Source organism: Ranitomeya imitator, chromosome 5 (assembly GCF_032444005.1).
Source record: "Ranitomeya imitator isolate aRanImi1 chromosome 5, aRanImi1.pri, whole genome shotgun sequence".
NCBI lineage: Eukaryota > Metazoa > Chordata > Amphibia > Anura > Dendrobatidae > Ranitomeya > Ranitomeya imitator.
Genome location: NC_091286.1, coordinates 599,627,278 through 599,642,306, shown reverse-complemented (window position 1 = coordinate 599,642,306; position 15,029 = coordinate 599,627,278). Strand labels below are relative to the sequence as shown.

General features: G+C 40.9%; 1 protein-coding gene across 3 annotated transcripts in view; it reads right to left on the bottom strand.

Moving 5' to 3' along the window:
- The window catches only part of LOC138638573 (ephrin type-A receptor 3-like), a 523,615-nt gene that overhangs the window by 402,930 nt on the left and 105,656 nt on the right, over positions 1-15,029 (bottom strand). Inside the window, exon 2 of one of the 3 annotated variants that reach the window (XM_069727969.1) lies at positions 6,500-6,547. The exons of the other annotated variants lie outside the window; for them this stretch is intronic. Coding sequence (XP_069584070.1) covers positions 6,500-6,547 — 48 coding nt within the window. The remainder of the gene's footprint in view (positions 1-6,499; positions 6,548-15,029) is intronic. 3 annotated transcript variants of the gene reach the window in all.

The following is a 15,029-nucleotide window of genomic DNA, read 5'->3' as shown; positions in this document are numbered from 1 at the left end:
AACAGATTCAGCAAAATGAGGCCCGCTAAAGCTAGATAGCAGAGGATACAAAAGTGAACTGCGCGGTCAGCGAAAAACCCTACAAAAAACCATCCTGAAATTACTTGAACTCATGTGCCAACTCATGGAACATGAGGAGTAATATCAGCCCACTAGAGCAACCAGCAAAAAGGAATCACATATCTGCAAGCTGGACTAAGACAAAAATTAAGCAAAACGTGGAACAGGAAAAACAAAAACTTAGCTTGTCCTGAAGATTACAGAAGCGGGAAGCAGAGGTAACAAGACACACTGATTACATTGATAGCCGGCGAGGAAATGACAAGAAAGCCAGGTTAAATAGGAAACTCCCATATCCTGATAGAACAGGTGGACACCAGAGACCGCAGAGAACACAAGTCACCCAGTACCATCTGTAACCACCAGAGGGAGCCCAAAAACAGAATCCACAACAGAAGTCATCCAAAAACAGACATGCATACACAAAAAGAAACAGATAATCAATGTCTAAATCAAAAAGGGGCTTGCTACCTATGCCATACACTAAAGCCTATACTTTGCCTACCTACCTGTGGAGGTTGGCACCTTAGGGGATATGATAGTCGCGCCCCTGCTCCTCAATGGCTCTCCCTGTTAGTCCAAGATGACCCTGATAAAGGGTGTAGTATTACTATGTCCAAAACACATATAGTGCAAAAACAAAATCTGACTAGGCAGGAATGGGAGGAGAGGTTAACTAATAGTGGTGAATGTATACAGATGTCATAGATGACCAAACTCAATAACCGGCTACCTTAGCCCTACATACAACCTGAGGTTTGTTCCTGCCTACCAGCGGAGGTTGGTACCCTATCAAAAGCGTCAGTAGCGCCCCCTCTCATCGACAGGTGCCCCTTCTCTCCCTACAAAGCCCTGGTTTCTAGGGCGAATAACCAGCAAAGCAATATGATAAAAAATGGAGGAAGTAGGTAGTAGAAAGTGGTTAGACTAATATGTAAGACATACAAAAAAGGGGTGTCATACCAGTAGTGGCATGCATTCACTACTGTTAGGTATGTGTTTTGGACATAGTAATACTACACTAGTTCAATACAGGTAGCCCAGCTGACATATTTTAGTATCCCAGTTTTTCTCATTTCTTCTACCTGCTACCCCTTTCCCTTTATCAGGGACATCTAGGACTAACAGGGAGAGTCGTTGAGGAGTTGGGGGCGCCACTTTCGTATTCCCTAGGGCGCCAAACTCTGCTGGTAGGTATGCAAAAGTATAGGCTTTAGTGTAGGACATAGGTAGCAAGACCCTTTTTGATTTATACATTGATTAGCTGTTTTTTTGTGTATGTATGTCTGTTTTTGGATGACTTCATCCTTTTAATACATATTTAATAATCATAATTTTAAGTCTTTTTACTATGATAAACAACCTTGAAACTGCTCCAGAAAATGAAGTATTTCTCCCAAAACATTATTGCAATTACGCATGTTTTGCTTTACATATGTTCATTTCCTTTGTGTGTATTGGAAAAACAGAGAAAAAAAAGGCAAATTGGACATAATTTCACATAAAACCCCCAAAATGGGTCGAACAAAGTTGTTGGCACCCTCAACTTAGTATTTGGTTACACAATACACACCCTTTGGATTAATTAACTTCAATCAATCGCTTCCTTTAACCATTAACAAGCTTCTCAACTGGAATTAACACATCTCAACTGGAATTTTGGACCATTCTTCTTTTGGACTCTTCTGCTCCTGGTCTCTGATATTTGAAGGCACCTTCTCTCAACAACAATTTTAAGATCTTCACAGGCAATCAATGGAATTTAGATCTAGACTCATTGCTAACCACTTAACTCTCCAGCGCTTTCGGAACGCCCCCAAGGGCCGTGGAGTACTCGGGCCGGGTCAGACAGTTCTTAAAGTGATCATGGCAGCGGTGACCCGATCCATGGCTCTGGGAGTCCAAATAACGGTGTAATAGAGTTTATGGGAAAGGGGATTTGTTTGTGACGCCACCTGTAGTACTCGGCAATAAAGGAGTTAGCCTATGCTGCTGCAGAGCCAATTGGGGCTGATGGTGATGCAGCAGAGTTGGTACAGCTCTCCACAGGTCGAGCTAGACCTCAGGGCAACTGTATGAATAAATTATGAGATGACGGTGGTTGTGTTAGGCTGGGCAGGTGTTGTAGAAATTATGCAAAGACACAGTAATGTGCAGTTTCCACTTTTATTCACAGTTCTCCAGTCCACAAACACTAGCCAGATGCTGTGTTCTCCAGGTCAGTGGTCCAGCAAATTCCCAGGTAGATTGTGATACACCTTTCCATGACACCTTTCGTGTGCCTTTCTCTGGCCATCTCACTATACTGGTTTTCCACTTCTCCTGCTCAGTGCCTTACCCACAGTGTCCCAAGCCAGCAGCCACAAACCTTGTCAGGCGATGTTCTCTGAGTCCCCTGGATTCTATACGGCTGCCTTTTTGGCAAAGTATGGGTAGATGTGGCTGTGCTTCTTGCAAAAGCCACAGCCTCCGGTTTCTTAGCTGAACTTGAAGCATTCCACTAAGTTGGAACAGGTCCTCTGTCTGTGACTTGGTCCCTCCACGTCTGGATACAGGCCCCACGGGTAGCTTCTGCACTACCTGTGCCCCTAGGACCCCTTCTGTCCTTCTGGGAGCTTCCTTCAATATCTCTCTCTCACACTTCTCTGCTCTGTCTGGCAGGAGCTGCAGACCCTCACATCTGCTCAGCTCCACTTCTCTCACAGTCTGACTAACTTTCCCTCCTAATTAGCTCCTCCCCTACTCTACCTACCCCACCCACTCCCCAATACCCTTTCCTATCCAGCCTAGTATGAGGCCTTCCTCCCTAAGGGTACACCCAGATGCCATGACTCAACTAGTGTGTGTTGGATGTGAGTGTTAGAGTCCTGGGTAGTGCTCCTTCCTTACCTGAGAGTGGGATACCACACCTTTGGGTGAGGTGCAGTACCCCTGTGGCAACTGGACCCCAGGGGCACCACACTTTATTAGCATCCATTTCTTGGTGCTTCTTGAAGTTTGTTTGGATTTTTTGTCCTACTGGAAAACTGATGACCTAGGACACAAATCCAGCTTTCTGACACTAGGCACTACATTGTGATTCCTCTGGTAATCTTCATATTTGATGATGCCTTGCACACAGTCAAGGCACTGAGACTCAGAGGCAGCAAAACAACCCCAAAACATTTTTGAAGCTGCACCATAATTGACTGTAGGTACTGTGCTATTTTCTTTGTAGGCCACATTATGTTTTAAATAAGCAGTAGAATAATGTTCTTTACACATGGACAAACAATGCAAATATTACGTCAACTTTTCCCCCTTTTTACCTGGTGTTGTTTTCATACTGCCACAGGTGAGCTTAATCGAGCAAAGTTGTTTACCCACAATTTTCGAAAGGTGCCAACAATTTTGTCCGGACCATTTTGGGTTTTTTGGTGAAATTATGCCTAATTTCCCTTTTTTTCTCTCTTTTGTTGTGTTGTACACACAAAGGAAATAAACATGTGTTCTGTATAATGAATCATCTATAATTGCAATAATATTCTGGGAGAAATACTTCAATTTCTGGAACAATTTCAAGGGTGCCAACATTTTTGGCCATGACTGTATAATATATGCCATTCCTCTGTTATTTCTATTGAAAATGTATGAGTTAATTGGAGCTGTGTGCTACTAGTCAGGGGTGTTTCTCTTCCCACTCCGATACTATCCAATCGGTATTGTTTTACTGTGTTAGGGACACACCCTTTTCACAAGGGGAAAAATAACACCCATTTGGTCAATTTTTCATCAATTTCTAGAAGGAATAATAAAGAAAAGAAACAGTAAAGAGCTCTAAGTAAAGATGGTTCAGAATTGTTATTTCATGGGAAGTATCTTCTAAAACACAGAATTCAATTAATGAATGGCTTCAAAATGTTTGAAGGAGGAATGACATATGTTATTGGCAATATAATAATGTAGGTATGGCCTGCTTTATAAGCAAATATCTATGTCTGAGGATATTGATGCCTACAGACTCCTAATATTAAAAGGACACTTGTCAGGTCCAAGTAAGAAAGTCCTCAAGCCATAGGCTCCAGTTAAAATAAGAGTTAATTCCAGCAAAGTTAAAAGATGATATTCTCTGATACATCCAAAGTATAATTAGCAAATTCCTAAGCATTTCAGACTGCGACCCAGTTCTTATTCATGGATCCATGAATAAGAACTGGGTTGCAGTCTGCAACTTGTAGGAATGTGTCAATTATACTTTGGATGTATCAGAAGATATCATCTTTTCAACTTTGCTGGAATTAACTCTTATTTTAAATGGAACCTACAGAAAAGGACTTTCTTACTTTGATCTACTTGTTGCCACGTTGAGGGGAGTGGATTCCTCCATGCTGAAGGCTACAATTATCTTGTGTTGGGTGAGCTGCCTTCGCTTTTATGTCTAAACTCGTCAGGTCCCTTGATTGTACCCAACCACTATTATACCATTGGGCATGCAGATTTCTTTATTCTAATAAGGTGTTTGATGTAACTTATCCGTGCTGCAATCTCTGAAGAATGTAAAGCGCAATGGAATAAATGGCGCTATAATAATAATAATAATAATATAGTTTTGTCCTGCAATGTCGCGTAAGTAAATGAGATATAACGAATCCAGTGAGGAGATTCTTCCCCTGGCTTAGTCCTGCCTTGGATCTTTTAATCATGCTTCCCTGGCTGTGATTGACAGCTTGCCTGTGACACGGTGGGTGTGGAGTCACTGCGTCACTGACCAGGCTTACACTGGAGGGGTGTAACTAAGTGACTACCTGGCCTTCACTAGAGCTTTAGATGATGAGGAAAGGCTTGGGTCATTAGGGTAGTGATCAGGTGCAACTCCAGTGCAATCACCAGACCTCCATCAGCTAACTCGAGGGTCAGAGGCAGAAATGCAAGGCACAGAGGGCAAAAACAGAAATGTGGTCAAGCAGTCTGAGGATGGGTTGAGCAGCACAGGTTCAGAATACAAAACCATGGTCATGAGCGAAGAGATCAGACTAAATGAGTATTCAAGGCGGGTTAATAAAGGGGGAGTCAAAGCTAAAATGCACCTAGATGGGTAACTAGTGACTAACTGCAGCTAGGACCTAAGCTCAGGAAAGTTGTGGAGGGAAAAAGCACAAAAATTGAGCTTGACTTAAGTTGGTACACATGCAGCACATAAACGCATGTTCACATTGGCCATAAACATATAAAACCTACAAGAGAAAAAAATCAGCAAAAACTCTGCTGTAAATCAGTAAAAAGCAAAAAGTGCATCTAAATAACATTATTTAGATGAACTTTTTGCTTTTTACTTATTTACAGCAGGGTTTTTGCTCATTTTTTCTCTTGTAGGTTTTATAAGTTGTGGAGGGAGAAGCTGTTTAAGATATCCACTGCTGGCATGGGATAGACCAGGAAAGCAAAACTTTGCAGAACATAGTGGTTTTAAATTCCTGCAGTGTCGACTGCGCCTCTCAATAGCAGGGTAAACACTCTCCAGAAACAGGTGGATATAGCAGTGTCAGAAGTATTTGCAAGAGGCAGTTCAACAAAATGGTCTGACACTGGGAGTAGCAGAGCAGTGCACGCAGTGAGTAGGACTGTACTTACAAACCATGCAAGTCACCGGCATGACACTGCATAATGGTCGTATCCTAACATGTACTGTATGCAGGCTGTCAATCACAGCCAGGGAAGTGAAACTATTAGATCCAAGGCAGTGAAATAGACTCCATGCTGGAGTAATTCTGTCTAATCTGCATGTACAACACTGCAGGTTTAAAATTTTTAAATATTGCAGTGTTAATAAAGCTAATCAGAGAAAAAAATCACCCTGGGAGCAACTGCATGGACAAGATGCAGCATTTCATACAGTGTGTAGCATAAGAAAAGGAACACTCTTCCGAAGATAAAAGATAATATACAGATCACAAGCAAGTGCTTCATCTGACGCATTTCAAGAAAACAAATGTTCTTAAATCATATGTTTGTTCGAAATGAGACACACGAATCTTTTGCTGGTTTGAGTTGGCCTCCAATTTATAGACAATAAAACGTATTTTTTTTATTTTCAGAAGAATGCTGGATCCCCCTTTCTTATGCACTGATAATAAGCTACAAATACCTTGTTACAATAAATCGTCACCCATACTGCTATAGGAGCCAGCTGTTGAAAACAGGCATGGAACAGGTAATACTGGATGTATAGTTTCTGAAATCATTGCTACATCCATAGTATCTCATAAGAACCATCATTACTGGACCACAGAGCTGCAGTTTGCATATCATCATTAAATGGATTTGTGCATTAAACAGAACAATGTACATGGCCACAATGGATGAAGAAAGCCAATAGACCAGCGTTGATCTATAGTGTGGTGAGTTCTATGACAGACATATGACCACTATGGGATGTTGTATCTCCATGAGTGTTTCTCACCTGAACATGATGTAAGAACACAGGGGTGCAGTACATCAGACTTCATTACTGTATTAAGAAAAACAAAGAGATGTCATTTGTCTAAAAAGTGTCAATAAGAAAAGATGATAGACACCTCAGACTCGAACATATATTCCCTAGAGGGGATGTCAATTTACTCATACCTATAGACCTAAGTTGAGTTCCAGGGTGTTCCACTGTAAGTAAAGTTTGGTGGATTGTCTTTATTGTCAGTGCTGGTTTGAATATACATGTAAAGTCAACTTCATAAAGATGACATGCACATTCTGGGTATGGTGGGCCTTGGTGTCTGGGTCCACCTCAGCTCTCCTCACCCAAACTCAACAGCCTTATGTATGCCTTAGAGGTTGTTGAGTTAGGGTCAATGGACCCATGGCTGGTCCACACATAGCGGTCCATACTCAGGTTGTGAATGTTGAACATGTGAGACTGTCCTTATTGTTATGCAATATAAGTGTAATTTTCCACAATGTATTACCTTTGGTTTTATTACGTACTTATGTTTTTTTCATCTTTATGTAAGCTTTATATGCCTGGTCACTTACAATTATTCGCAATGTTCTCCCTTGGAAAATAACAACAGCTATACTTACCACTGGTGCAGGCATCATTCCAGCGATGTCAAAGCCTGCTCTCCCAGGGCTCATTTGACATAGCAATGTCGCCCGAGCCATGCAGCCAATTAGGGATTGGATGTCAGTTGTGTCCAAAGAAGTGAGAGCGAAGCGGATGCTAATTGGCTGCAGGGCTCCCGTGACATTGTCATGTTGCATGAGCCACAGGAGAGCAAGTGCCGATATAGCTGGAATGACGTCAGCACCAGAGGAGAGTAAAGCTGCTATTATATTACGTGGGAAAACTATGGTAATTGACAATGGATTGTCAGAGTAGCAGACAATCCTCCGAACTTACAAACTAGCAAAAAAGGCAGAACTTGCCAACACTGCAAGAACTTCACATTGCCAAAATCCTATCATGGTGCGGTGGTCAATGCCAGCACAATTTTGCGAGTAAAGCTGAGTTAAAATTTGGTAGCAATTGGCAAAATACTGGTTACATGCAGCTGCCACAGTATGGATGCTGAGTCTAAAATCCTTGCCTAGTTGGTGGTTTCAGTGTCTCTATGATAATATCTAGGATCGTGTTCCCTTGGAGTCTTATTCTATCTATAACTCACTTATATTAAAAGTAGGGGAAACTTATAATCACATAATTACGGGATCCAACTGAGAAAACCCTACTGAGGATAGGGACCAATACTAGATTATGATCTGTATAGTATTTTAGATTTTGACACTACCACATAAATAATGGATAAGAAATAATTAGCCTAGAATCACGCAGGGCATCCCTAACACCTTGTGGACTGCTGTTTATTTTGCTTTATAAAGTGAGACTAGTATCACAGTGTATGTGAGGCCATACAATGCAAGGACCCCATCAGGTATCTCATTGAAGAACTCAATCAAGTTTTATACATGTGCAATATATTTAAAGCTATAATTTTACCCCAATCAGGCAACCACTATATATTGTTGGATTGATAAATATAAGTAATTTGAGAATAAGGCCTTGTGCACATGGCAATATCACTGATGTCCAGAGGCATAACATGGTAGCAAAGAAATCTACAGGTCCATCCTATAGCTCTACATGCCTTAGATTTCCCATGATAGAATCATGGCGTGTTCCATTGCATGCCATATTTCAATGGTATTCTTCCCTGTAAGCTACACCACAACAGTATGGAGACTTAGGCAGGGTGCACATCACATTTGTCCCTACTTTCAGTGGCTCTGTCGGAGCCTATGTCCAAAACCCCGCAAAACAGGATTTTGGGGTATGTGCTGACAGGACATTATACTGACTATACTGATGCTGGTGAGTCACAGTGTGCTCTGTTGTACATCATTTTCGGCCATATATATCCAGTTGAGGAGGGCAGCAAGACGTAGTCGATTATGTCTAGATGAACACGTCAACTAGGCATATATGTCCGAAAATGATGCATGACGGAGCACACTGTGACTCACCTGCATCAGTATAGTCAATGGCCCTGTACTGAGCCATTTAACGTGAGTGCAATCGCTATGTGAAGAAAGCCTAATGGTGGCATACTGAATGATTATGATTCTATGGGGAATCCATGTGCCGCCACACGGGCTCTGTGTACTTAGTTATGCTGACACCTCAAATGTGACTTCAATAGAGAAAGGGTCCTGCAAGACTCCTCTAACAGCAGCTTATCTCCCTGTAGAATGAAAAGCATGTTGCTATCCTTATGGTGACACGGTAGGGAGTTTCTCCTGGGCTCCAACTTCTACCCCTTGATTTTAATGATTCTATGGGAATACAGAGCGTGTAATGCGGCGTGTATTAGAGTGTCATATATGAATCCATAAGAACGGACAGGGTTGGTGTGGCCCACCAGAGAACCGGAGAATCCTCCCGAGGGCCCTGACTTCTCCTTCAGGAGAGTTAATAGTGCAGACTATGAAGCTGCTTTTAGGCTATTGAGGGGGGAGAGAAAGGTGGGCCTTTAGAATAAAATCCTCTGGTGGGCCCAATGTTCTTCAGTCTGACACTGAGTATGGACAGTCTACCCATGACTGTCTAAAGGGTCTGGAGGAGATAAGAGGATTTTTTAATTAAATCTTTAATTTAGAAGTGTCACAAACTGATTATCAATTGTCTTTTGGTGGACTGGAAACTTCAAGAATGGATTTGCTGAGCAGATATTTTATACTACTATGGCTTTTCATGGCTATAATGCTCCTTCCGTTGTAAAAATACTGTTTTCAATTAAGTAATCTTTGCAACCCATCAATGACGTTACACTATTCACATACTGGGAACATTCTTGATTAAATCGGTCTTCCTTCACTAATGACTTTGTCTTAATTACTCTTTTTTTATGTACAGCACATCATTAGGTTCATGACCCAAAGAGCAGTAAACCTGTCCATTTATTTAGTGGCGTCTTTATTGTAATTACACTATTTTGGTTTATTATCACTACTCATCCTCACATCCTTCATCAGTTCTTCCAAATTAGTAGAGAACATTTAGTTGCTGTACTTTTACACACATACACAAGCATAGCATATACATACACACATATGTACGTGCATACAAATATATATAAAACACAAACATTCATACATATATACACATCTATATATGAATGTGTATATATATATATACTGTATATATATATATATACACAGTGCCTTGCGAAAGTATTCGGCCTCCTGGAACTTTTCAAATTTTTCCAACATATCATGCTTCAAACATAAAGATACCGAATGTAAATTTTTGGTGAAGAATCAACAAGTGGAACACAGTTGCGAAGTTGAACGAAATTTATTGGTTATTTAAAATTTTTGTGGAAATTCAAAAAACTGAAAAGTGGGACGTGCAATATTATTCTGCCCCTTTAACTTAATACTTTGTTGCGCCACCTTTTGCTGCGATTACAGCTGCAAGTCGCTTGGGGTATATCTCTATCAGTTAAAACAAAAACTGGAACAGGACAGTTTACACAGAACATTATGTTCAGTGATGAGGCAAACTTTTTTGGGTGGGCCATTTATATGGATACACCTAAATAACATGGGAATGGTGACAGTTTTCTTGTGTAGGGTGTCTTGCATTGAAATTTGCTGCAATGACACGGGTACTGCGTTCACCAGACATCAACACAATTTCTATCGCTCCTCACGTGTTTACCTCTGCGACATGTCAATGGCTGTAAACAAAGAGAAACTTGTAAATAACTAATGAAAGAATAAAGTTAGTTAAAACGAAGCACACCATTGTTTTTTTGTTTTTCTTGTGAAATTCTCAATAATTTTATGTGTCACATGACCCTCTTCCCATTGGAAAAATTTTTGTTTTGCCCATTCTGCAAATTCAGCGCGCCGATCTGGGTCATCCTAGTTGAGATGCCACAGCAGCTGGATTTTGTAAGGGTGCCACTTGTGAGTAGCTAATACCCTCCGAAGGGATGTTCGACTCATGCCAGATCGGCACGCTGAATTTGTATAACGGACAAAACAAAAATTGGAACAGGACCCTTAGTGTACATAGAACATTACTGTATGTTCAGTGATGAGGCAAACTTTTTTAGGTGGGACATTTATATGGATCCATCTAAATAACACGGGAATAGTGACAGTTTTCTTGCATAGGGTGTCTTGCATTGAAATCTGCTGTAATGATCTGGGTACTGCATTCACCAGACATCAACACAATTTGTATTGCTCCTCACGTGTTAACCTCTGCAACATGTCAATGGCTGTAAACAAAGAGAAACTTGTAAATAACTCATCAAAGAATAAAGTTACGTTAAAACCAAGAACATCATTGTTTTTCTTGTGAAATTCTCAATAATTTGATGCGTCACATGACCATCTTCCCATTGGAAAAGATAAAGTTGGATCCAAAATAGCTGACTTCAAAATGGTCACCACCCATCTTGAAATGGTGGTGAGCATTTATATTGATATATGTTCTCCATCCTGGTATGTGCTGCTTCCATCGTGCACCCTAATCTTGTCATGTGCTGCTACCATCTTGCGCACCCTATAGGCAAACCCTGTACTATAAGACAGCACCCCATAGGCAGACTCTGTAGTATAAGATAGCACCCCATAGGCTGACCATGTAGTATAAGACAGCACCCCATAGGCAAACCCTGTACTATAACACAGCACCTCATAGGCAGACCCTGTAGTATAAGATAGCACCCCATAGGCAAACCCTGTACTATAAGACAGCACCCCATAGGCAAACCCTGTACTATAAGACAGCACCCCATAGACAGACTCTGTAGTATAAGACAGCACCCCATAGGCAGACCCTGTATTGTAAGGCAGCACCCCATAGGCAGACCCTTTAATATAAGACAACACCTCATAGGCAGACCCTGTAGTATAAGGCAGCGCCCCCCAGAGGCAAACCCTGTAGTATAAGGCAGCGCCTCCAACAGGCAGACTCTGTAGTATAAGGTAGCACCCCTTCCACAGGCAGACTATGTAGTATAAGGCAGCACCGCTCCTACAGGCAGTCTCTGTAGTATAAGGCAGCAGCCCCCCATAGGCAGACTCTGTAGTTTAAGACAGCACCCCCCCCCCCCCCACAGACAGACTCTGTAGTAAAAGTTGGCAGCACCCCCACAGACAGACTCTGTAGTATAAGGCAGCAAATTAAGAGACCACAGCAAAATGTTTAGTTTGTCTGATTTTTCTCTTTATAGGTATATTTTTGAGTAAAATGTAAATTGTTCTTTTATTCTATAAACTTTTGATAACATGTGTTGAAAAAAATAAAGTTATGCTGTGATTGCAGTAAAAATAAGTTTGGTCTTGGGTAAGCTATTTGCCAAGGCAGATTTAAGAAAACCTGGCATGGGTTTTTATTTTTGGAGCAGACTACAAGATGGTAGTGGAGCGGTGCATTCCCTTCAGGCTGAGTCTTACAAGTGGTCCATGGCCACAGATTTCATTTATAAAGCCCTGCAGCAAAGAGTTGGAGGTCTCAGTCTTGGTTTGAAAACTTGCAGAGCAGGTAGCTCTGCAAAAATCAGCTTGTGTGAGGTAACACGGAGCCAAGCATAGCCAAAAAGCCTGGCACCCCTCGGCATAGCATGGTGGTCCAGTTGCCCACGGCATTAAGTCTTGGATACAGACTGTCTTGATTCCTGGCTGCAATCCGGAGGATTCCGCGTGCTCTTTCTTTTGTGAGTTTTTTTGGACATTAAAAGACATTTGTTTTGAACTTTCCTGTGGTCCCTGCCTGTCACACTGCACCAACCCCGCTGCACTACAATATATATAGTACACAAATACATTAATTCATAAACATATATACACACATATAGATGCACACACACATACACACATGCATACACACAAACACATACACATATACAGGGTGGGCCATTTATATGGATACACCTAAATAAAATATGAATGGTTGGTGATATCAACTTCCTGTTTGTGGCATATTAGTACATGGGAGGGGGAAAACTTTTCAAGATTGGTGGTGACCATGGTGGCCATTTTGAAGTCGGCCATTTTGGATCCAACTTTATTTTTTTCAATGGGAAGAGGGTCATTGCACATGGAACTTATTGGGAATTTCACAAGAAAAACCATGGTGTCCTTGGTTTTAATGTAAATTTATTCTTTCATGAATTATTTACAAGTTTATGACCACTTATAAAATGTGTTCAAAGTGCTGCCCATTGTGTTAAATTGCCAATGTAACCCTCTTCTCCCACTCTTGACACACTGATAGCATCTCCGCAGAAGAAATGCTAGCACAGGCTTCCAGTATCCGTTTAAAAAAATATGTTTTCTATGCATTATTTGAGGTCTGAATGCACTGTTTTTGTTTTTTTTACCATTTTTCTTTGTCAGAAAAAAATGCAAAATATATTGCTTGGAAATTCGGAGACGTCAGTAGTTTATAGAATAAAAGAACAATTTACATTTTACTCAAAAATATACCTATAAAGAGAAAAATCAGACAAAATGAACATTTTGCAGTGGTCTCTGAATTTTTGCCAGAGCTGTATATGCATATATTGTAGTAGAGCACCTTGCTCAGCTGGATATGTCGCTTTAAGAAAAGGCTTGGTTTATTGTAGCAGCATAAACCAAGCTTGGAAAGTAAACAGAAGAAACAAAAAAAACCCACAGTCCTTTCCTAGCGGGGATCAGCCCGCTCACAGGGAGCAATGACCACAGCTCAGATTGAACACACAACTTCCTGGAGTGTTCTCTCTCTCTCCAGGCAACCATGGAGCACTGGAAGCTCTGTCAGTCAGCCATTTCAGCCCAGACCGTGTGACTCCTCAATCATGTGATTGATCACATGATCTTGACATCACACGGGTCCTGTCAGGACACTGCAGGTGGAGATACGGTGGACCCCCTCCCACCTGCTCCATGGAGGTGCACTAAAACCAGCCCATAACATAACTCCCATTTAATCCTCTCAACACATAGTGCACTGGAGGAAACTACTCTGGTTTCACATCACTGATGACACGTATCTCCCCTCTATCACCTCCCCTCCCCGCACATGTGAACACCTCCTCATCCCAGTCTGCGGCCTGCAACAACGTTCCACTCCTGCCTCCTCCAGCAGCAACTCTGGTATCCCGCTTTACTGCGCATGGATTATAAGAAGCACCACCATTTTATTAAAAGAAAAGTTTTTTCTTATTTTTCCCATCAAAATTTGGGGCGCATCTTATAATCTGGTGCGTTTTATAATCTTAACCACAGAAAAAACAGAACCCTAAAAGCATTTTTTATGCATAAATATTTAAAAAGACCAAATGATCAACACTGGACAAATACATAAATTACCATAACCAAACTGAAATTGGGTATTGGTACAAGGGTACTAATCTGGAAGGTGCAAGATTAAAGATAATGGTACACAAACCTAATGTGGCCCTAATAAAGTCCTAAACACACTGTACCTTCCTGACAGTGGAGGTTGGCACCTTAAGTTCGACACAGCGCCCCCACTCCGCGACGGCTGTCCCTTCTATCCATGAAGGCCCTGTCAGCTACCCAACCCACCACCACCATGCCCACCACCATGCCCACAAATAGTTTTTTCTGTGGTTTAATTTATTTCCAATATACCCTAGTTACCATTTAGGTTGGTGCGTCTTATAATCTTGTAATCCGCAAAATAGTATGTAATATGATTGATTGAGTGTATAGACAGGTGTCTTTTATACAGGTAATGAGTTCAAACAGGTGAAATTAACACAGGTAATGAATGCAGAGTAGGAGGGCTTATTAAAGAAAAACTAACAGGTTTGTAAGAGGCAGAATTCTTGCTGGTGGGTAGATGATCAATACTTATTTCACGCAATAGAATGCAATTTAATTATTTAAAAATCATACAATGTGATTTTCTGTTTTTTATTTTGAGATTCTGTCTCTCACAGTTGAAGTGTACCAACAATAAAAATTACAGACCTCTCCATTCTTTGTAGGTGGGAAAACTAGCAAAACCTGCAGTGTATCAAATACTTATTTTTCTCACTCTACATACATACACATACTTTATATACATTATGCACATATTCACACACCCATACATACACATACTGTGCATTCATATATACACACACCCATACATACTGTATATACTGTATATACATATACACACACATTCTGTATAAACACATATCCACACACTCATACACTCGTACTGTATATACACATCCACACCCCCATACACACATACTGTATAAACACACACACCCATACACACATACAGTCATGGCCAAAAGTATTGACACCCCTGCAATTCTGTCAGATAATACTCAGTTTCTTCCTGAAAATGATTGCAATCACAAATTATTTGGTATTATCTTCATTTAATTTGTCTTAAATGAAAAAACACAAAAGAGAATGAAGCAAAAAGCAAAACATTGATCATTTCACACAAAACTCCAAAAATGGGCCAGACAAAAGTA